The sequence below is a fragment of the Clinocottus analis genome, unplaced genomic scaffold (assembly GCF_023055335.1).
Source record: "Clinocottus analis isolate CAN_PGR_092001 unplaced genomic scaffold, fCliAna1.0.p SCAF_6, whole genome shotgun sequence".
NCBI lineage: Eukaryota > Metazoa > Chordata > Actinopteri > Perciformes > Cottidae > Clinocottus > Clinocottus analis.
The window spans coordinates 10,064,929-10,089,650 of record NW_027176218.1 but is presented as its reverse complement, the minus strand read 5'-3'; the positions used below and the strand labels follow the sequence as shown (position 1 = coordinate 10,089,650).

The following is a 24,722-nucleotide window of genomic DNA, read 5'->3' as shown; positions in this document are numbered from 1 at the left end:
AGAAACTACAAACGCAAAGCCGGACCTGGGATGACACGAGTCTGACTAGGACCCGCAGCGGCGGCAGGCTCTCGGTAACAGTCCGAGTCCTGCACGATGAGCTCGGCTTGTCGTTGCACTCACCAGGTATGCTCCGACGGTGCCCTGCGCCAACATGAGGGCGCATTCCGATATCAAGAATATCTTGATATTTGAGAAACATGAGGAGTTTTTGCGGGGGCCGTCTCCTTCCAGCATGTCAACGCCGCTCCGGTCCGAGTTTCGCTGTTTCTTCACCTGCATCCTCGCCTCACTTTCACCCACACAGCACCGCGAGAAACCGAAACACACAGGAGGCGGGTCACCGTCGGGGAAGACACTGGCAGGTACAGCGTTTCGCTTTCCCACCTGAAGACTACATTCGCGGTGCTCCTCGTTGCTAATTCGGCTTCACTCACGCAACAAAACACACGTCCAAACTCCGCGGGGCTTTGTCGGTAGTCTGCGTCTAAACATTGCCGCGTCGTCCACGCGCACGAACATGTGAACTCCCTGAAGGTGTTACCGATGGCAAAAGTGAAGTACGAGCGCGCAAATTTCTGTCAAATCGCATGTTTCCGTCGCGGGGGGTTGTGGGTCTCAAGTGCAGGAAAAGGGTCCCGGTTAAAGGGTCCTTCCTCTTCTTCTCTTCTAACTCCTGTCGCTCCGGACTGACACGGTCCTTCACGCACAATGACTGCTCTCCGTGTCTGCGCCCCCACTTCCCCCCGCCCCCCCTCTCTGTCAGCACGTGCCCGGCCCTAGAGGCGCTGCGTGGCAGCATCACAAGTCTGCTCGACTCGCCTCTGACTTGAGAAATCACTACAGTAGTCCCATGCGGCCCCGTGTGAGTGTTGTATTTAAAGTGACTCACTGCTATTTTCTCATGTCTGATTTGCCCACATTAAATCTATGTGAGTATATATTTAGTATCTGTGGTGGTGATTGGGATGATTGTTGAGTCCCAGGGACTAGTTTAACTGAGGGTAGTTGCTAAATCAATCACTTGCTTTTGACACAAACTTATTTGGCAACTGTTTTGATAACCACTTTTTCAGTTAAGTAATTTATCCAGGAAATATGGCAAACATGCTGTTGCTTAGACTTCACCAGTTTGCAGCATTAACCTAACCTGCCAGGTGGTTTGACACAGAACAACCAGAGAAGCCCTCAAATACAGTTTGGAAAAGGGCAGGCACTGTTAAATTAATATTTGGTAGGTGATTTGATAAACCATCTGTTGGTAAAAAAAAAAAAAAAAAGAGGCTAAACCATCTTTTGCATTTAGAAAAGCCTACATTGCTGTTTTTGCTCTTCTTTTAATGAAGTACTCTCTTCTCTCTGATATAACTGATACTTTTTTTGCAGCATCTATCTACACTAATGTCTTTAGAAAACACCATAGTTGTTTGGAAAAAAACAGGTTCGTCACACACTCTTAATCAACCTGTAGCTGCTAGTAGCTCCTCACAGGACGCTAATTGGTCCGTGCTCTGGTTTACTGAACATAAACAATACTTGAAACCTGACCACATGGATTTTCAATTCATATATGACTTGGTGACTGAAAATTGCAAGAATCCAGAAGAAAGGTAAGTGTTTTATTTGATTGTAAATGGAATATCTTTGGATTATCAACTTCACCTCCCATAAAGTCTTTCAAACTGTATATTGTTAAAATTACCCCTGAGCATTTTCATTCACAAGTCAAACTTGACAATCCATGAGAACAATACATATGTTGTGCAGACAATAACTGTACTTAATGACTAATTTTTTATCATTGGTAGCCTTAATGTTACTTTTTTTGATGCAACCCGGCTCTGTCCAAATGATCATCATAATTGCCATAATGCGCGAAAGTCTTTATGCTAAGCTAAGCTAAGCAGCTGCTGCTGGCTGTAGTTTTATTTTTATCGGACAGACTTGAAAGTGGTATCAATCAGCTCATCGAAACTGGCAAAAAAGAGAATGAGTAGTACTATTTCTCCAAATGATTTTTTAAAAACAATCAATTTATGAAAGTAGTTGCTAAACAATCGAATTATAAACGCAGCTCTTGTCCTTTAACAGCACGATGGTGAAGTTGTAGCAGAAGATGTGATGTTTGCACGATATGTTTCCAACGTTTATTATGGGATTATCTTGTTGTCGGCATGTCTGGGATGAGGTATTGCGGTGGTTATGATGTAATGAAACCACATAATTTAATGATGATGATGGGGTGGAACTGCTCAGGATGATAAACAAATCTTGTGTAAAGGCTGCGAGGGTTGGCTCTGTTTTGAAAACAGCAGCAGCAGCATGAGGACATGTAAAGGTCAAGGAGATGAGCTGGTAATTGATGAACTGTGAAATTTTTTGAACCAAACTGAACATTTAAAAACATGGTCAAAACAAAAACTTAACATGCAAGACGGTTTATAAGGTTATGTTTGGATATTTCAGATCAAGGCTATTAGAGGTGTTGATGAACAACTTAGTTGACAGAATATTCAGTGGCAACTGCTTACTTAATTTTACAAGCATTATATAATGGTTAGCTTTATATATATATATATATATATATATATATATATATATATATATATATATATATATAGTTGTAAACTATATTATGGGGTTTTGAACAAATCAAGACAAATGGGGATACCACGATGGACTCTGGGTAATTGTGATGCACATTTTTCAGTATTTTCTGACATTTTATACATTAATATCCATTACATCATCATCACTATTCCTTGGTTACCATTATTTTATTTTGACTTGTTCAACCTGTGAAGATACTCAAATACCTTCATAAGTAATGCAATTAATAAAATTGTCAAGAGGTTAGTCTCGAAGTTATATCTATTTTCATATTTATTTGCCATTTGAGTTAGTTTAGTTAATCAAGACACATGAGATCTTAAATACATGAGAACAATATTTTCTGATACACAACATTTTCCTCTCATAAATCACAAAACATGGATTGAGTGACAACCGTAGTAAAAACAATCTTTTATCAAGAGGATTCTGCAATATAACTCTGAGATTAATGTTGTCCATTCGACACACAGTTCCACTATCATAGTAAACCAGAGGACCTGAAACAGTCTTAGATTAAAACAACCAATGAACCCATGACAAAAACGAGAAATGATCACTGCATGATTCAACAGTCAACTGTGATTCAGGGTGGCCCCTTCATTCTCAGACTGTGTTTTTGGCATGTGTCCAATGCAAAATGGTCATCAATCGTAGACGCTGCCTCCCTCTCGACCAGCACTAGCGCACACTCCCACACAGAAATTCTTCATACGCTTTTGCTTGCTGCTCCCAACGTTCATCCTGCAGGGAGATGCAACATGTTGACTGTCAAGCTGACAGTTTTTAAAATCCCACTGAGCACTGATGTGCCAAAGCTGAAGTATGTAAATATTGGAATCTAAAGGAACAGCCTCATGATACATGTAAATCTAGTGATTTAGTGTAGTTTTAAATTGTTTGAAACCAACCTAAGATTATTAGTTAAAATACCCTGTAACCTGCAATAGTAACTTCTGTGTGTCTGAAGGCAGTTATACTTTTACTACACAGGTGTTTTCAATTACACTGCCTGATTAGACCTGGAGGCAATTTGTAGCTGGTTGGCTGAGTGGTGTGGAAACATCCTCAGTGAGTTAAATAAAGACAGAGCTGCAGATGTTCTCACGTCAAGTTTGAATTTGTGAGCCAGACACAAACACTTTTGCAGGTAACAGAAAGACAGACAGACAGACAGACAGACAGACAGACAGACAGACAGACAGACAGACAGACAATGAGAGACGATACTGAGCCTGTAGGTGGTACCCTGTATGGGACCAAAAGTGCAGTGCACAATGAAAAATCTGAGACTGGACATCTGTAAAATGAAAGTTCAAAGAACTCATAACAATAATGGTATACAAGTTCAGTCTGAAAATGTTTTTTATAACCGTAAAAGTCACTGGACTCACTGCGTGTTAACAGACACAATATATATACGGTATACAAAACCATAAAAACTCACTGGACTCAGAGAAAATCAGGGAGATGGCAATCAAACAGTCTGTATGCAGCCACACAGTCCTGAGGGGATCAAGGTCCAAGTGAAAACACCTGTGTCGCTGGTTCACATGTGTGTGGAAGCTTTAAAATGAATCAGTGCAGCGCAAGACCCTATCACATGTTGATAGCCTAACATGGCCTAAGACATTGTAATTTAGGATTGTTTATCAGGTCCATTATAGTGAATGCAATATCTCAGCAACACCTAGAGGGAATTCCTTCAAATTTTGAAAATAAATGGTCCTTCAAGTTTTGGAAGTTAAAGGTCAAGGTCAATGTGAACACTTGTCCAACTCATTCTTGTTAGTGCAATATTTCAGAAACACCGTGAGGAAATTTGGCACAAATTGGTTACATTTTAGAGGTCAAAGGCCACTGTGACCTCACAAACACATTTTCTTTTGTAACTTAAGAATTATTTAGCTAATTATAACAATTTCCCACAAATGGCTAATAGCATAAAATGATGGGTATTTTGGACTGACATGGATGTAAACTGCAACATGATAAAAGCAATCAACCACAAAGTGGTAATTCTAGTTTCATAGATCAGTTTGAAGCAAGTTCCTGGTATTTCACAAGTAAAAATGGAAATTAAAGGTAAAATGTAAAAATTAATTCATTAATACAATTTGTTGAACAGAAATGTTTTGTTGAGTTGTGCTGGTGGCCGAGTGGTTGAGAGGTATACCATACCACTACAACAACCCCAGTTCTGATATAGTGAATTGAGAAGTTTTCTAAAGAGACTATGGTGCTCAGAAACATTACATTAAAGTTCATTGTGGTAGCTGAATATATTTATACAGTTCTCCTATTATTGTAATAAGTTAGTTTTTTCACATCAGTTAACATTTCAGAAAAAAAAATAATTGTAAAATGGAAAATTTAGAGCAGAAATGTACAGTATGTGTGAGATCATAAAGTCAGTGTGTGTGTTTGCAGCACTGTTTACATACAGAAGACGTGCATGGACATGAGTCAGGTAGTAACAGGCAGTGGGTGGAGACGCCTCAGACCAGTGCCAGGAATGTATGAATAGAAAACCCTGCAGACTATTGTTCTGCCTTATGAAATAGCTGCTATTTATAGGATTTGACTGTGGAAAAGAAGCCCAGCCTGTCTACTGGGAGAAACTGGGAAATGGGAGAAGTCTGAGGCATAACTGAGAGTAGAAACAATGCTGCTGCGAGGCAACTTTTACTGCTTAAACAAATAAAATCTCTTTTTTTTTAGTCAACTTTTTTGTAAAAGTCTTTCATGTCATGAAGCACATGAGGTGATGTTTATGTTGCACTCCTCCACACTAGGTCTACAATATGCTAAAAACATTCTCAGTATTGCTTTTACAACATTATGGTTCATATTATATGGCATTTAAGAAACTAGATCCTGTATACTTAGAAACATCAACTGAGCTAGTATTCACTGACTATTGTTTTGAAAAAATTGAGTATAGAGGTGGAATTTTTCGGTCATATTCTGAGGGTGTTTACATGTTATGGCCCTGAATGAGTTCAGTATTTACAAGTGTTGGCACTGTAGAGACTGACTCTATAGAGACTGTGTCTGTCCCACGGCCACTTAAATTAAACCAGATGAGGAGTTATAGAAAATAACCTTACACGTTAACACCACTATTGCAACAGTGCAAAACAATAGGATAATTAAGTGTGGACTCCTAAATATTAGATCTTTGTCTTCTAAAACTGTATAAGTACATTAATTAACATAAGACAATCACATTGATTCATTCTGTCTTACTGAAATCTGGCTGAGACACGAAAAATATGTCAACCTAAATGAACCTACTCCTCCAAGTCATATAAATACTCACATTCCTCGAGGCACTGGCCGAGGAGTTGCTGCCATCTTTGACTCGGATGTATTAATGGGTCCTAAACCTGCATTGAACTGCAACTAATTTGAAATCCTTGTTCTTAGTCTTTTACGTCCAACCTTAAAAACAGTGAAGCCAATTATGTTTGTTGTGGTGTACCAGGCGGGCACCTAGTCCGTATTCAGAATTTCTATCTGAATTTTCTGAGTTTTTGTCAAGTTTGGTCCTAAAAAAATATTTGATTAGTATTGTAGGTTATTTTAATATTCATGTGGATGTCGGCAATGATAGCCTTAGTGCTGCATTTATCTCATTGTTGGATTCAATTGGCTTCTGTCAGAGAGTTCAGGAACCGACTCACTGTTGTAACCACACCCTTCACCTTGTTCTTGCATATGTCATTAACATAGAACATTTTATAGTCTTTCCACAGAACCTGGCTCCATGGTATAACCCTCAGACCCGCATATTGAAGCATCACGGAAGCTTGAGGGCATATCCCGTTCCAACGGTCTGGAGGAGTCCTGGTTGGTTTGGCGGCATAGTCTGAGAACATATAGGAAGGTCCTCCATAATGTCAGAGGAGCCTATTACTCATCAGAAAAACAAGACAAGCACAACCCCAGGTTTCTCTTTAGCAATGTGGCCAGGCTCACAGAGAGTCACATCGATGTCGAGCCGTGTATTCCTACAGACCTCAGTAGAAATTACTAAAATTGTATTTGTGATTTGGGGCTGTACAAAATAAACTGAATTGACTGGAACCTTTTTTATTTCCTTTATGAACAGTACAGTTCCTGTGCAAAAGAGCCATAACCCATTACTTCCACAAAGCAACACTGTGTCAGATTTTTTTGAGGTTCACTGCCCTTTTGGTCCCACACAGGGTTCCACCTGCAGTAAAAGGCTCAGGACAGTTTCTACTTACTTGCAGCTGTCAACAGTGGTTTCAGTCTCTGTCTCTTCAACTGAAACCTAAAGCACAAATCAAATTTGACTTTGACTGGGAACATCTGCAGATCTGTCCTTATGACACACAAAGATGTAAAATGCTTTAAAAAACACACAAGTTCAACTTTACCTGTCATTTTAAAGCAACGACAGGATTTTTTATTATTTTGTGTTGATATTGGTGGCCCCTGTGGACAAAAGCAGTATTGTTGAATTGAATTAAGAATGCATTTTCCCATGGGCACTACTGCCTCATGTCATTAAGATGTGTGGTCACCAACCTTTTGAAGCCCAAGATCCCTGCCCTCTACCTTGGTTACAGGCAAGACAGAGAAGACAGAGATCTAATATTTAGGAGTCCAAATTTAATTATCCTATTGTGTTGCATAGTTGCAATAGTGGTGTAGATTTTTATGAGGTTATGTTCTAAAACGGCTCTTCTGGTTATATTTGATTTAATTAATTTAGGTGGCTGTTACAAGAGACAGTCTCGAGACTTTAAGGTGGGAAACTGACCTAAAGGAAACACAGAAAAGGGTGTAAGACAACAACTCTGCTTCTGGGTGTGAACTCAGCGCTGTCATCCGCTATTCAACTTTTTCCTGCATTTTACCTGTGAAAGGGTTTGTTTTGTTTTTTTCCTGATCTGATGAAGTCCCAGGACAGGGATGTCGTATGTGTACAGATTGTAAAGTCCTCCAAAAGCTAATTTGTGATTTTGGGCGATACAAAATGAACTGAATTTAATTTAATTGAACGTGGTCATATTTTCCAAAGTGGGATGAATGCCGTCTCTCCTAATCAGACCAGGATTTGCCCAGAAAGTCTGCCAATTATCTACGAAGTCCACATTTTTTGCTGTACACTACCTCAACAAACAGCGGTGGAATAACGACACAGGCTATACATCTCATTGAACAAATTTGGGAGACGGCCAGAGAAAACTACAGAGTCGAACATTGTTTTGGTGTATGTACACACCGGTTCTACATTAATTTTAGTGACTTCTGAGCGGCGAATTTGGCAGTCGTTACAGCCAATGTGTATTACAATCTTACTGTATTAAGCTTATCCTTAGCTACCAGGAAACAACTAGCAGAAGCTAAAGCTAGTTGGTCCACACCGACTATGGGGAGGTGCCGGCTAACCTAGCTAACGTCTGAACTTCAATGGTGTGGCACTGTGCATCTGACGCACAGAGACTTGCCTCCAACATGGCAAATAAACTACATTTATTACATGTACTGTGAGGCAGGGGGAATAGCTAAATATGTAACATACTGAGCAAGAGAGAGCAGGAGAGGTAGAGAAAGAAGCTATTGCTAGCTGCTCAGTTAACATATGGTAGCTAACGTTATCAGAACTAACAATGTGATACAAAAAAAACAACTGTTAGATTTAAGTGATAAGTCGCTAAAAGGAGAGAGACGAGTATTCAAATGTTAAAAATGCACTGCTGGCAATCAGCCGGCACTCAAATGCAGGAAAGTGACAAGATGTGAATTGATAAGAAAGGTTTATTCACTAGTTGCAGAGAATGAAAGCGCAAAGCTGTCTCCATCAGACAGATGCCCAGTCATCTCCTTTTTTTTTTCTTTCAGAGAATGGAATTGGGAACTTCTTGTAGATTGTTCTCAAAACTGGAGTCCAAAGGGATTTACAACAAATAATATGTCTGTCAGTGTATAACGAGTTGTTTAATACAAAGTTATAAAGGAGCAGCCGTGTGATTATACTTTTGTGTTATAAGTTGTTGTTAAGCTGCTGGTTCCACGAACACACTTTTACAAAAATAATTTAACTGGAGGGAGATGACCAAGGCTTTCAACTCTAGATATACTCCTCCACTTATATTATACCGATATAATATTATACATTCAGTATAATATTCAGAATTTGATTTAGAATCATAATACAAATTTACCTCAGGATCAATGTTATTTTCAAACCTAAGTTATTTATGTTCAGTCAAATTTTGAAAACTTGGATGGTTTCCTGAGGGTCATCAACTGAAGTGACATACAACTTCTACAACCAGGGAAGATGCCTGATCGTCTCTCTGCTAGTCCAGCTTCATGTATCAACACAGAACACAGAAACCAGTGGTTGACATTCACAAAGAAAACAGGTTCAACTAGTAATTCAATCATAATAGCGGTAAATAATGTGAGTATTAAAAATGTCCATAAACCCGTCAGTGATGCAGGTCGCATGTTTGTAACTGTTGAATATCAACGTTCATTACAGAACCAGCTCCTGTCGTAAACTAAAATGCTTATTTTATTACATTGATAATTTTATTTATAGTACACCCGACATGAAAGGGGTGAAGGAAGGTTGGGTGGATGATGTGAGGGAGGAAGATGGAGGAATGAGGGAGTCCAACATTAGCTGCAGCCTCCTCCAGCTGTCCATAGCCATCATGTGGTGTCTTTCTGGGAATTTCTCCTCCCGATGGTATTTTTTCACTCTTTCTTTTTCAGAAAAAAAGATGAGGAAAATGAAGGCAAAGGAAGAGAATCATCTTCTCTACCTCTGTCATTCTGTCTTCATCAGCGTTTTAATTTTAGTCAGCCAGCTAAGTAAAGTTCAAAAGCTTGTTTACTGGACTCCCAAGATTTAGTTATTTTTGCCAAGGTCTTTGGTGGTTTTTCAAACTTTGCAACCATCTCGTTGTAAGTTGGTTGCTGCATTGCTCAGTGTCCATCTTTACCTCCTGTAGTAGGTTTACCATCTTCCGTGTCTTTGTGCTCCTGAAGATTCAGCACATTTGTCAATACCTTCTCAGTGAGCTATTGACTCCTCTCCAGGTGGCCTGTTTTAAGTTCCCCTGGGTGTACTCTGCGGAAAAACTCCAAAATCCACTTTTGGATCTCAGATTGGATCTTATATTTCTCCATCTTGCTTAGTTTGTTTTTCAAACTGTAGATCAGCGCAGTTTTTAAATCCTTTTCATTGTCGGAGGGTCCTGGGGATCAGCAGCCTTAAATCTCCCCTTTTCCCTAATGTCTACAGCACCAAAAGGTGGCTGCTTGGCCTACTGGAACCACAGAGTACTCTGTGACATGACATTAAGGCTATAAATATTGCCCCACACACCTTCACAGTGCGTACTTCCATTGCTGCAGGAGGTAACAATTTTGGTACCCGAAACAACCTTGGTAACGGTCCCAACCTCGCTGAATGAGCAATAGACTGTTTTTGTGTTTACGAACACTTGGATCTGGAAAGAGCGATAGATAATTCTGTGGCCCGAGCTTTCAAAAATCGCCTGCAGAAGGAAGAATAGGAATTCCGCTGTTGACTTAAATATTCATTTTTTAAAAATGCTACTTCATCTGCTGGAATGATGCCATGTAATGAAAATAAAAATCAGAACCAACTATGTATGGTTTCACGTACAATGAATTTGTCTTGGCAAGTGATGCATAAAGTTAAACACAGGGCAAAAATAAATAAAAGCATGACATTTACAATTTAAATTTACAATACAATAATATAAAATTAAAATAAAGTGCACAGCCAAAAAAACCCATATATAATTAGCACTTTAGAAGCGCTTAAATGCCACTTACTTACTAGCACTTTGTAGTTTGGCTTTCTTGAAGAAATTGTACTTTCCTGATTATTTTTGTTATTTTGTAAGTTTCTATAGATAAAAGTGTCAGCTAACAGACATGTAATGTAAAAATGTATTGTAATTTGTGTTCAGTCTTTGATCTGCTTTTTAACATTGCAGCACTTGATAGACTTTGTGCCCATGTTCTGCTCTCAATTAGCTTTCATCCCCCCTCATTGCTCATAACACTGACAAGAGGAAGAGTAATGAAGTGGTCAGACTCTAGGAGGGCCGACCAATATTTTGTGCCATAGTCCATTTGCTTGCAGTCACTCGCAGTGACCAGAAGTGAAATAACACCTCAAAGTCAATGTTCTCCTCAGATATCAGCAGATATCTTAAGGGGCACATACATACTGCATGAACTAAAGGACAGTGAAATGGCATTTGCAGCTTCAATGGTGAGCTACTAAAATGTCACGCAGCACTTTCTTTTCGATTGTGTCCTGTCTAAATATAGCATGCTGCTGTCTGTTCTAGATTTTAAACCATTTCATGCCGCTGCTCTGCTGTCTATTTTTACACCAATATCAACAGAGAGGGCAGCTTGTGGTTTTAAAATAGAGTAATACTGTCTGCTGCTGGATATAGGATTTGAACCAAAGCAAGGAAAAAACAACATGGACCAGTCTTCTCCTCTGTGTAAAAAAAAACATGTTTATTTCCATGCGCAACCTCGCCTCATGAAACTGCTATTCACTTAGCCAATCATCTAAATCTTACCTTGGAACATGAGATAATAAAACCACATTAGAGCAGCAGAAACTACTCCAGCCAGCCAAGGTGTCACTCTCAAAAGCACATATTTGTTCACATCTCATGTGATGGACTTTATAACACCGGTCCAACCTGCTTCACAGGAGTGACACAAGAATGCATTCACTGGGAGGAAAAATGCAAAGCTGCTAGAACCAGAGAGTCTAATGGCATTTAAACAAAGAGCGAGCGATGAAGAAGCACTGGGAGTTGGCTGAGCATGGGAATGCACAGAACAAAGTTTTGAGTTACAAATGGGGTGAGATGGAAACAAAGGAAGGACAGATAGCCCTGGGGAACCATCAAGAGGACATTTCAGTCAGAATCTGAGTCTCTTTTTTTCACATCGGCCTGTATTTGTCTGTCAAAACAATATTTGCAAACAGGAACAACTTGCTCCCAAAGCCAAAAACCACAGAGCTGAGCCACCATGAGGTCATGAACATGTACAACCTGGAGCGACTGTACTGAGACTTTGTTGATTCATGTAAAGCTTGTATGACCTCATGAGTCACCTTATGATATCATTTTTGTTTTGCTTTGTAATGATGTGATGCCGAAATATACAAATGTACCCTGAGAATACTCTTAAGTGTATTGTCACAGAATAATCCTATGCTTGCTATGCAAATTGAGGTGTCACAAGGCTGAAAGTAAACAGATCCAACCCTAACATTCAGAGTTCGTTAAACAGCTTATCATAAGAATATTCTACACTGTGTCTATTGTGTTAAAAAGAAGAAAAAAGGCTGAAGGAGCGATCACATGCCTCTGGATCATGTTCTTACCACAATGTACTACAGTTGAGCCTAAACACATTTTGCATGCCCTCAGGGGACACATGCACAGTCAGCATGTTTTTATGGGATTTTAAATTTTTTTTAATTATAAATCTTGGTGTTTTTCATGTATTCATGTCTGGTGGTATAGAATGAACCAGTTTGAAGAGGTCAAAACTCCAGTTAGTTCTGTTATGCAGTTTCACAAGTGTGTTGGAGATCTATGGTGGCCTTCAGGTAATGTAAAAACATGAAAGACTCTCACTAGATCCAGTGTTTGGTTTATTTGCTCTGGGCTACTGTAGCAACATTGCGGACTCCATGAAGAAGACACAATTCTTATGTAGACATGAAAGGCTCATTCTAAGCTAACGAAAAGCCTTTCAGGTGATTATACACTATTAAAAACATAAATGAATATTATATTGCATTTGTGCTTATAGATCTCTCAACATGCTTCACAATGGTCTTTTAACAATAGAGGGTTATGGGTAAAAAGCTTTTAGTGCAGTGAAGTATATGTTTTGTCATGTGACTTCTTACCGCAGGCCTATAATCCCTTTAATTAAAGCCTTCTTTCTGTGGCTGAGCTACAACTGGCAACTACGAAGGAAAAGACTCCTAAATCAAATGTCGCCATTCTGCACTTAAAGGGGAAGTTTAAGCAAAGCTTTGTTTAAGATGGGTGTGGTTATGCATATGGTGGGACCTGACAGTCACCCTGATGAGAAACAGTTACCAGCACATTCCTCTGCAGTATGGTCTTAGCAAACTTTTTGCTCAAAACAGTTCACAGTAACAGCGAAGCCGTTTTGTAGGCTTCATCCGTTCACTCAGCAGATTTCATCGATCCTTTTGCAAGGGAGATATTTTAGTCGCTGACATTTTGATTGTCAGTGTTTGGCATGTGGTGGGCTGATAATTCATGTTGAAAAGCTGACTAATTGGGCACCACATCCAAAAGGCTCTCTGTCACTGGAGGCTGTCCAGAGTTAGGATGATTTCATGCAATTGAAGAGATAATTCACTTACACATTTTGCTCAGCACAGCACAAGATATTCATGTGACTTTCCTGGCCTCAGTGGTACATCTAGTATCAGTGTAGTGTCAGCTTCGTCAGATAGTATGCAGCATTTGAATATGTAATATTGCTATTATCACTAATCAGCAAAAAAAAAAATATTTCAAGACTAGACTAAAAAATATTTTCTGCAATCCTGCCTCAGAACATGACCAAATACAGACCATAAGTGAAAAGAGTCATGGGTTAGTAACGATGCTCCAGTCTGTTGTTGTACATTTGCATACAGTATATGTATGTAAATAAACAAGAGCTACTTAATGTGCAGGAACCTCCCTGTCTCTGAAATTCTGCTTTGATCTACACAAAAAGTTGCTCTGCGTTATGATTTGGCCACTATTGAGCAGAACAGCAAGCTGTTGTTATAGTAAACAAAGCATATTTTGTTTAGTTAAACATCTGGAGCAATGTTATCATTTATTTAGGGTTGTGCATTTTGCCACTAGATTACTTTTTGTTACTGTTATTACACTTTTAGCTTTGTTTTGGTCTCCACCTACCTCTTTAGCTACGAACTGCTCCACTAAGTCCTACCAGTTGTGTCTTGCGGCATGCAGTGAATAGAGCACTTTGGCGGAAAACAGCTGCCTGCTGCTTGAAATTATGCTAATGAGAGCTGTGAGAGGGAATCAAGTCGGTAAAGATGCTGGCTGTAAAACCAAAACAATGGGTTAAAAGATGTCAAAACACTGCGAGAGCTTATGGAGATTTTAGACTATTACATGCAAGTTTGTCACAACAAGCAACCCCCTTCACGTTACAGATTAACCTTTCCATTGAAATTTGAAAAATATTGATTAGGGCAGCTCAAACATTTTGTTTTTTCCTATCGCCAAAAATCATTATTTGATCAATCTTCATGCTTTTAGGTGCACTAATGTTAATATAGTGAGTGTTTTGCTGAACCTTGTGCTGTCCCATCTGTACATATTTTCAACAAAAAAGTGGTTTAGGTGTAGAAAACATTCAGCAGCTCTCTTGCCCTGGGGCACAGTGAGAGGAAACATGGGAGAAAGGACGAGGACATTATGTGGAATTCTGAAGAGGCTCCAGGGACAACTACTACAAACCACTTACCATATTTATATCATGAAATATTCAAGCAGCACTTTTCCCAGTAAGCACACAACCCCTTATTGAAGTCAAATGCAACCAAACTAAAAGCAACATGTAAACATATGGTCGCTTGAAAAACTCAGCCGCAGTGGGACAGCTGCCTGGAAACATTTTTTTCTTTCGTTGGGGACGTTGGCAAACTAGTCAGTGCTGTACGTGTGTGCCATTAAATCCCATATTTAATATGATTAAGTAGGATCATATTTGCACGGGCAACAACTCAAATGTGTTATATTTTCAATGAGAAGCAAGCAAAACACAGAGTTAGAGGACATTGTTAAGGCTTTTACAATAGGTCTTAACCGAGGCTCTATGTATTTGCTAGATTTTGTTCGGAGAGGCCTCTTTCTTCCTATGTCGCTGCCAACGCTGGCAGGAGGTGAGGAATAATTATTTGAGTCTCTGTATAAAGGCTAGTGTGCTCTGGTCTTCTTCCTCATCCTGTAATTCTGACAGTGCGAGTCTGGAAGCTTCCTTCCTGTCTGGGAAATGGCGTGCTAATGACCTGCTCTTCCCTCTTCTCTAGCCCTGTATCACAGCTGTCTAATGAGAGCATCAGCGTATAAGTGGCTGCTGATGATGAATGCCTTGAGTTTCATCAGCTGCAAGCAACTGATTAGCTCTGAAGAAATGATCCTTTTGCTTTGGACGAAACTCTTAATCTGCCTTTTTCTGAAGATGTTTAAACATAGATGTATCTTCCGCATTCTCATCGGGATAGACATATCTCATTTAAAATGTAATTGTTTAACAAAATGCAAATTTAAAAAAAAATGCATTTTTAAGTTTAATTCGTCCAGTGTGCACATATTTAAAGTTGTTTTTTTTTTAGGCATGCTAGCAATGACTGTCTGACAGTCAGTCCGCCACTTTGGTCCAAAATAAAACATCTCAAAAATCGTCTGATGGATTGCGTCATTGTTTTTTTCTTTTACAGACATTCATGGATCACAGGAGATGAACCCATCTGGCGTTTGGCGAGCCTCTGTATTTTCTTTCATAACCACCAGGTTGACATTTGTGATTGTGAGTGAAATGTCTCAACAAACTACTGGGTGGATTCCCATAACATTTGGTTTATTCATGTTCCCTTCAGGATAAATAATTATAATTTAACATATTCCAAATACATGTGAAACCAATGACATTTCCATCAGCCTTAGTTGCGCTGTAGTGTTTATTGAATAGTAAATGTTAGTATTTATCTAAAAGCACTGCTGTGCCTGACCACAACATCACAGAGCTGCTAGCATGCTAGAGACTCATAGTTTTGTTTTACCAACAAGGATTCACTGACTGTGCAATGTGAAAGGGGTCACCTGTCGTGTTGGAACTCTGAAGTTCCCATAAGCCCTACAAACATTTTAAGGTCGTGCAGCTTCTTGTTTTGGTTTTATAGCCTGTAATTGTATAGTTTAGCAGGAAACTCCTTTTAGCAATAAAACTCTGAGAAACCCGCTGTACACTTCCTGCTTAGCCGCCAACAGCGGACTACCACAGTTAGCAACTGGTAAACATAGTGGAGTGTTTAGCAGTTGAAGAGTCAAATTGTTCCCTTTTGGGGGTTTGGCGTGGATCAAAGTAGGACTAAAAAGAGGTTGAATGTTCATCAGGTGACCAAAAACACAACTCCAAATGAAGGTTCATGATTTCTGACACATTTGACAACTTTATAAAGTAACAATATGTCAAATCTATTGACTGCAATCATATGTGTGTGATGACAAGTGAATACACAAATACATGACTTGCATGGATTGAGTGCATGCAGCCATATTACAACTAAACCGATACAGGTAAGAAACACTGAGCACTAAAATCTGATTGTCTTTTAGTATAACACTTATATTCCTTCATAGTTGTATGGGCTGAACATGAATGTGAATTTAATGTGTGCACATCTCTGACAAGCTGAACATTGTACTACTGCATGTTCAGTTTCATCCTTCTCCATTTAAAGTGGCACATTTCAAACGGAATTGCAAATCAAGTGTAAATTTAAATAAGGCCTGCCATCTGACGTCTTTAATCGGGAGGATAGTGTTTAGTTTATTTCCTTATCGCAGCCCTTAAACAGGGAAAAGTGGAATTATCACAAAGATACAGTGAGAGTGAGTTAAGTCCCTAAGACGATTCATTTGCATAAGCACACACAGCCAAAGCAGCTTCCTGTGAAACGTCTTTTGATAAAATAAGACCTTGTTGGGAGTATATAAGTACTGCACTTCTGAGTATTGCAGAGGTTTGTGTCTTTATTCATCTAAGTTATTATAAAAATATGCATTTCAAAGTACTAATAAATATGTTTGATGATAACGTTAATACCTACAGTGATACCTCAGTCCTTTAAAATGACTAAACCGCCAAATGTCTCTCTTTTGAAAGTCACTGGAGGATGTAAATGAATTATGGAACATGCCAGATAAAGATGTTTTGCTTAATTAAATCCTTATATGCCACTCTTGAAAATAGTGTTTGATGTTGTGTCGTTCATGTTCATTTACACATGGCATGCTGGAAATGGTTATACAGTTTGACAGGATGAAGTTAAAGTTCAGGTTGCTGACACATAACTCACTAACAGAAGTGTGAGCACCCTCACCAGTACTTAAGCACATTTGGATTAATTATTTCCAGTGACTTAATGAAATGTCAGTGAAGTTTGTTGTTTTAAACGATTTTAATTTTTTGGCTGAGGGCCATTTGAGAAGAGCAGTGGAAAAACAACAGTTACACAGCTATAAGGAAGTAAAAAATGTCTGTTGTGTTGTGCATGTGTGTGTGTGTGTGTGTGTGTATATATATATATATATATATATATATATATATATATATATATATATATATATATATATATATGCATTTCATTTTTCTGTTTTGGTTATAACCTATGTCTATCTCACCACTCTAGTATGGCTGCAGCTGCACAACTATGAATTTTCATGAATGTGGCACCTTCTCTTGCCAGGAAATGTAATGTTCTGATGTCTGTGATGAATGTCACACAGACATGTCAAGATGGTAAAAGTCATTGATGTAAGGACATTCGAAGCATTACAAACCAACGTGACTTCACTAGAACATGACATTCTCTCATGAATAGTTTGTTGTCCTTGTTTTTTGTCTATTCCTGTGTATGTACATTGAGAGCAATGGAACATTCCTTGTCTGTATGCCCATACATGGCCACAAAAGCTGATTCTGACTGATATATATATACTTTGTGAGCACAATTTTGTACATTATGGCTTTATTTACCTTGTTTGAAATGATATTGTCATAATGATACATATGGGCAATTGAAAGCCATGTGAACTACTACTTCAACTTGATCGGGTTCTGTATTAAAACTACGTTCACAGTTAGTGCACCAACAAACAAGGATACAAGGATATTATTACGATTACTCAAAATCAGAATCAGAATCAGCTTTATTGGCACACAATAAATGAACAAAAAACAAACAAACACAGACAACGAAGTACAACAGAGGTAACGCAAAAACATTTAGCTATGTATAAATATAAATACATGTCAAGATATTTCTAATTAACATACATGCTAAATAAATAATGAGCACTTTATTTTATGACACACTGAACACTGCAGTGTTTGCAGTGAACTCCAACAAAACCTCTAAGGGTAAAGCTCAAGCTATTCCACATATTATGTATTCAAAATATATGCCCGGAAATCAGCCATAACCATCATATATAGAATGGAAACGGCCAAATATTTCAGTACATCTTCCTGGAGCTTCCAGTCCCGGAATAATATTATTTCTACAAGATAAGCGAGAGGACATGATATCAGAGATGATATGAAAGGTTTCTATGATCTGGTTTTACTGCTGTGAAATAAGTGGCTAGTGTTGCCAAAGAGCTTTTCTTACTCCAGCAATATAAAATGTGGAAGAAATCAGTGGTATATAAAAGAAAACAACATGATTAGTAAAGACTTACCTTAAAATGATACCTGATTTGGTCTTTGATGATTGATACACAGAAGTTTTAGCAATCACGCACAACTTGTACATGTATATATATATACAATAAACCAGATTACTGGGAAAACATCTGATTAAAAAAGGAAAGTGTAGCCCGCACACGCACACACACGCACACGCACACACAGCCAATCGGTGTCCAGCCGGACTCCTCAGCCTTTTCTGGGGAAAAATAAAGTCATCTGTTCGTGGAAGACATGATGTATAGCACTCCGGTTCCCCCTGGTGGTTGCTGTTGATGCTGCAGCAACAATGCAGGCGCCAAATGATTAGCGCTCGACAGCGACGTAAAAGGATGTGACGTTTTTATGTGTTTTTTTTGTGAAAGCTTCAGCGAGAGGCAAAACAGATGTTGGCCGAACCCTGTAACAGTGGACAGAAGATATATACTCATTTACAAGTAAAAAGTCCAGCATTGAACGTATTACTTAAGTAAAAGTCAATTAAATCAATAAAAAAGACCCATGTGAGTATATGATCAATATCATTACTGATGCATTCAGGTATAAGCGGCAATGTTGTAGTTGATTGAGGTGCAGTTATTTTATACACTTCTGGGTAATTTAATTGATCAAAATGTGTTATTATATGCATTTGCGCTTAAAATCATATTGTGTCATATATATGTCAAAACAAATGTAAAAAGTGCATTTTTTCCCTTTAAAATTTAGAAGTACAATGAGTATTGAATAAAGTACAAGTCAGCTTACTTGAGTAGATGTACTTAAGTATATTCCATCGCTAATTTTCATAAAATATAACAAAATCAAGCCTGTAACGTGTATTCCATTCATAAATCTTTTTCAATGTTCATTCACCTGCAGCGGGTTTCTGCCACAGACAGGCGCGTGTGCGAGGCCACACGTGAGTGAAATAGTTGCTTCTGTTTCTGCTTCTTGCTGTGGGTGTTTTTTCTTTACTCCGCCCACCTGCGTGTCCTATAAGAAAGCTCACATTGAGCTCAGCGGCTCCACACAGCTGTCTCACTAAACATGGATGCCAACATTGTTGTTATGGGGACAGAAAGCGTCGGGAAATCAGGTAAGAACATGTCTGCAGCAGAGAAATAGTTAGAGATAGAGAGACTTTTCTGGTGCACAGGCGTTAAATATTGTTGTTTTCCAGCGATTACTGTGCGTCTCTTAACTCGGAGATTCATCGGAGAGTATGGAGAAATTGGTAAGTGTCTGTTTTCCTAACATGGATGCAATGCAGCATTTTTGCTTCATCTAACTTTCCATTGACTGAACTTTTATTTTGCAGAATCCATCTACAGTCACAGTTTTGGGAGGGAATTCACTCTCAATATTTGGGATTCGCCTTATTCTGAGGTGAGGAGAGAGTCGCAAAATTAAGTAGTCCTTAAATTGAGTAAAAGTTGTAAAATACTCCATTAAAAGTGTTTTTTTTTCCTTTTGTGAAATTTTATTTAAATATAAATTTACATTAATTTCATTGTGTTATATGATGTTTAACTATACTTTTGGGTAGTTTTGTATAAAATAATCTTCCATCATTTAGAAGATGATCATACAATTGTGTGTCTGTCCTAATCTGCAAATTAACTAATAATTAAAGCTGTAGTGCAGTAAAAGTACAATATTTGTGAAATGTAGTGGTGTAGAAGTACAAATGTAAAAACTTACGTAAACTCCAGGTATCTTTGTATTTAAGATCAGTTTTTGGAGAAATGTATAATGTTACTTTCCACCATGTACTCAAATGATCTTATTTTTGCAGGATTTGTCTGTGATGACCTCACTCTTTGAGAAGCAGGTCCAATGGGCAGACGGCTACGTTCTTGTCTACAGCATCTGCGACAGGGCCAGTTTCAACGCCGTCAGCAGGCTCATTCAGACCATCAAGTCCACGAAAGACTACCTGAGTGCAGATAAAGTGCCCATAGTGATTGTGGGAAACAAGAAGGACCTGCACCACAGGCGGACAGTTCTGAGCGAGGAAGGCCGGCTGCTGGCTCTCAACACGGACTGCCACTTCTATGAGGTGTCGGCGGCTGAGAACTACCACAGCGTGCTCATGGTGTTTCACGGACTGGTGGACAGGATGAAGGACGCCAAGCTGACCTCAAAGAGGCCTCTGGGGTTCAGAGGCATAGTGAAAAGCATGTCGGCAGTGTTTGCCAGGAGACGGACTGACTCCTTTTAGTGAGACAATGATGGAAGAGGAAGGATTTTTCTATAAATCTTCAAAAGAGAGGTTACACATTGTGTGTATTTGACTGGATGGATTACAGTTGGTAAGAAATAACCATGTTACTGTGCCAAAGTTAACAATGAAGTCCCCTGAGGCCGAGACGCTGCGGAGATGGGAGCTGCTTTTCTATTAAAAGTGAGGAAAGACTCCAGGGAGGAAAAACATGGAGACAAAACAATGTGATGGTTTTTTTGGGGTGACCGGTTGAGGCTAACTACACTTCAAGTAACAGGAGACTTGTTTGTTAGACAACTAGTTGACATGTAAGACATGGTTGTGTGCAATGAGGTTTATCAAAATGATGACCAAAGACTGAAAAAAAGCTCAAAAGTGAAACTGGAAAAATATACAAAAAGGTCCTGCTCAATTATGTAATTAAATCTTAAAGTAAAACACATTTGTATTTATTAAAGTCTAAAAAGTGTTTTATATTTATAAGCTCTTACATTTCTTTTTTTATTAAATTGTGTTATGAACTTAAATGTATTGTTTTGAACCTTGTTTTGCAAGGTTCTGAATAAAGTATACAATGTGATCATCTTTTTTATTTGTATCAAATTCAAAATTTTCAGTAACATTATTACTCTTTGATGCCCAAGCTAATACTCACTCCTTGCAAGGAGTGATGATGATGGGTGAAGTTCAGATCATTATGGCTGGATTTTGTGGAAATTCAGGGATCTGCTTTAAAGGATCTTACACTGGCTGAATGCTAATTGACTGGATGAAGGATGGTTTCTTTACCGATTACATCATCCAACAATCCCAAAACTAACTCTACGTTACATTTTCTGCATCTACTTCGTCTGTCCAAACAGCTACAACACATTTCTTAACGTTCTCTCCCTGCAAGATTCAATGTGTTGCATAAAACAGTTTGCAAATGAAGGTTTAAAGACCTGAAAATGTCCACTGAATACTGGAGTTTTAGAGAATGCATGTCCTGCATGAAATCAAGGTTGGAAGCAACAGCGATAATTTACTGACAAGTATTGTACTTTGCTACATTTCAAGTTACAGAGTATAACAAAAGCCACATGAAAATGTCCTGATAAACTTCTGAGTCTGGAACAGAAGAAAAGAGATTAGTCCGCATTAGGAAAAAAAGCTGCTGGTGTGTCTGCAGGCGCAAGACGGCAAAGGTCCGTCTCCAGATGCAAAGGTAAGTACCCAATCAGAGGCAGAGGTACTCTGCAGTGATACTAAAGGTGAAGGGAAGTTCCCCTATAAACAATATATGTGTTTTACCTTATGTGATGTTGAATGATGGTTTCTGTGATAGTTCGATAAATATCCTTAAATAGGACATGACCGGACACTAATACCTTGCAGTTTGCCTCAGCGATATAATGGTCTTATAGGATGTCTCAACAGAGCATTGCTAGCTTACGCTTGCTAAACAAATTGTAAATGCTTCATGTTTGATGGTTAGTTGTTGATAACAAAGATGCTCTACAATCAGATACATGTAGAATACTAAGGGCTTGGCAATGTGAAGTAAAGAACCCCTCCTTTTATTGGTTTGTTGGTGACACTGCGGAAATAAATATATGCCTGAATGGACGTCTCAACGGAGCTTTGCTATCTTACGCTTGCTAAACAAATTGCAAATGCCAAATAAGTTAATTCACAAACAGTTTCTACAAAGGCCCAGATCTACAGAGGCATATCAAATTTGGGTCTTAGCGCTAACTAGGAAACATAATCGAGAGAGTTTGCTAAAGCCCCGCTGAATATTATTAATATCATGTTCAGTTTGATGGTTAGTTATTGATAACAAAGATGGTGGGTTGAGCTAACATGCTAACGGCCAACATGCTTGTGGTGATTCATTGTTTAGTGTTCACTGAGGACCTTCGACCTTCAGTTAGGTGTGCGAGAACGTTTCTGCAGTTTGAGACTGTTAATCTCTGATGTGACCTTTGATGTAATATGTGAGTTAGTGGCAACAGCCGCTGTGGGGTTTATATTTTGTGAAAAATCCCTCTAATTTATGTCTGGCCATCTCCAGTAAACTTGATGTGACCCTCAACATTAGGCGGCAGACATCCCTATTCTTTTTTTAATCCCTTCAACCTCTGTCGCTAAGTGTCAGGAAGATGTCCATCTGTGTGGCTCAGGCAGCAGATTGGGAGGGCAAATGGCAGGTATGCTGGTGCCGGCTCCCCCTCTTGTCTATTCTTGTTTAAGAGGAATCTGACAGGAACAAGGCACGGGTTAACAAAGTAAGACGGGGCGGTCCGGCCCCTGCAGGTCCTTGTCACAGTCTGCGGTCACTTCACAACACGACCCAGAATATACTGCAGCCTGACATGTTTTACCTGCAAGAGCTGCCTTCATGTGTCTCCATGTGCTGCTACAATGACACTGTAGGCATCCAAGACATTTGCAAACCACTTTTCAGATTGAGACGAAAATAATCAGTTCACTTTCACAAGATGGGTTTCCATTTTAATGATACTGAATGAAAACAATGCATTTGGAATAATTATGATTAAATTACGATATTGTATGAACATATATACATTTGCAGTAAGCCGTGCATTGTAAGTTTTGAAATAATAGAGGCTTTTAGACAGCATTAAGACCTCTGACACAAGAAACTTTAAGGCTACACTGATACCAAAATGGAGCCATGAGCTTTAGCGACAGGTAGCACAAAGCAGATATTGTCAGACTCTTTTTTTTATTGCTAAGTCTGTCTTCTTTTTTTGGCTTGCATTGCAATGCTAAATAAGCAGGATTTTTTGCAGTTTTCTGTCGGACCGACTGTGCATGTGCATTTTGTAGAAAAGCCAAAAAAACACCCTCTCGATGAAATTACCTGTGATTGGCCAAAGTCGCCTGGCACAGCACAGCAAAACCCTGCCAAACTCAACCCTAAGTGCCAGCCAAGTGTCATGACAATGCATTGTGAGCACAACACGCTTGTGTGTGGTTCACTGTCGTGAATACAATGCATCTGCTCACGTTGCTTTACTGAATTCACCTTTCCGCCAGAGGATTCCTTTAAACATTGAAGCTTGAAGATCTCGGACCCTAGAAGCTCACTTTAAAACAGCCTTTTCTCAACTGGAGAGACATATTAAATCAAATTTGAAGCAGTTTGGAAGGATGAACAGAGATGATGGCTTGTCAGGTGTCTTATACTAATTATTTCTGTCAAAAATAGAAGTTATGGTCAGCAACAATGTTTCCTACTTGCTTTCAAACAGGCCCAGAGACTGTGTCACTATCCGCGGGTTAATGTTGTTCATGCCAGAGTTTCGACCTGCAGGCAGAGCTAGCACAGACATCTACAACCTTTTTTTTTTTTAACAGAAACAGTGTTTTGTCACATGAGGAAATGATTTTTATAACTTCACTGTTCAGGTTTGTTGATCACTACTGGAGACTAAGCTACTGTGGTTTGAGAATGTGTGATTGTTCTTAGAATAACTGAGCTGGTGTTTGAATATGGCCTCTCTGCTATTTTTAATGAATTTACCATGAATCATTCACATCCAAATGCATATTCCACTCACCATCCAGCATCTAGATGGATATGTTTGTTTATAAAGCCATTTTAAGAGATTCAATTTCAGTCAGATTAAATTCTGTGTGTCGGCTGCTGAGATGGTAGTCTCAAAGCTTCCAGCACCAGCATGATAACACCTTTTGTCAAATAGTAACTAAACCCCTGGACCCTGACTGGATGCTTGAAGCCAAAGTCACTTAGTGGAAGAATGAGGTGAGTAAACAAGGGAGTACAGTATCCCTGAAACGCTTCCAGCTCCCTCAGAAAATACGTCAGGCTTTAAAAAAAAAGAAAGAAAAGAAATCAAACAGTGAGGTCATCAGCTGTGATCCTGAGTAGTTTGTATTTTCATTTCTTAATCCGTTTTAACATAAAACCCAGTCTGAGGATCTTTTCAAACAATGTTTCTGAGCTGAGCTTCTAAAAGCATCAAAAGGCAGCTGATGATTGTTGTGTAGAACCCGCTGAACCCACTGTGCCTGCAGTCAGAGTCTCTGGCTTCAAAGAAACACAACTGACATGAAAGTATACCAATCTTCATACGTTTACAAGGAATATCAACAGCATCTAATGTTAAAGGAAGATATACCAATATTAATTCACTTTTATTTGAGACTAGACTAGAAAATAAAAATAAACAAACGTAAACTAAAATTTCTCGTAAAATGTGATTTTACACAAAGAGTAGTAATATATTTAAACAGATTAAATTTACGACGCATATAGAGAACGACTGGACAGTTGCAT

The 24,722-nt window shown here is 38.8% G+C and overlaps 2 protein-coding genes across 3 annotated transcripts in view; one reads left to right on the top strand and one right to left on the bottom strand.

Moving 5' to 3' along the window:
* slco3a1a (solute carrier organic anion transporter family member 3A1a) overlaps positions 1-712 on the bottom strand; it is a 31,136-nt gene extending 30,424 nt beyond the window's left edge. Inside the window, exons 1-2 of one of the 2 annotated variants that reach the window (XM_068603592.1) lie at positions 438-712; positions 124-292 (exon numbers count right to left, since the gene is read on the bottom strand). In XM_068603592.1, coding sequence (XP_068459693.1) covers positions 124-282 — 159 coding nt within the window. In that variant the 5' untranslated portion in view covers positions 283-292; positions 438-712. Of the gene's footprint in view, positions 1-123 lie in introns of both variants that reach the window. The other variant, XM_068603591.1, reaches the window with a different exon arrangement.
* An 18,524-nt stretch (positions 713-19,236) lies between these two features.
* si:dkeyp-59c12.1 (Ras-related and estrogen-regulated growth inhibitor-like protein) lies at positions 19,237-20,410 on the top strand. The gene is made up of 4 exons (XM_068602547.1): positions 19,237-19,285; positions 19,370-19,423; positions 19,508-19,575; positions 19,985-20,410. Exons 1-4 carry the CDS (start codon positions 19,237-19,239, stop codon positions 20,408-20,410), a joined length of 597 nt encoding a protein of 198 aa, XP_068458648.1.
* The last annotated feature ends 4,312 nt before the right edge of the window (positions 20,411-24,722 follow it).

What these genes read in the sequence shown, in the direction of transcription:
- si:dkeyp-59c12.1 (XM_068602547.1), top strand. Translation starts at nt 19,237, where the DNA reads ATGGATGCCAACATTGTTGTTATGGGGACAGAAAGCGTCGGGAAATCA. An exon ending in AGAAAGCGTCGGGAAATCAG is followed by an intron (nt 19,286 to 19,369) that starts GTAAGAACATGT and finishes GTTGTTTTCCAG; the next exon opens with CGATTACTGTGCGTCTCTTA. An exon ending in GGGATTCGCCTTATTCTGAG is followed by an intron (nt 19,576 to 19,984) that starts GTGAGGAGAGAG and finishes TTATTTTTGCAG; the next exon opens with GATTTGTCTGTGATGACCTC.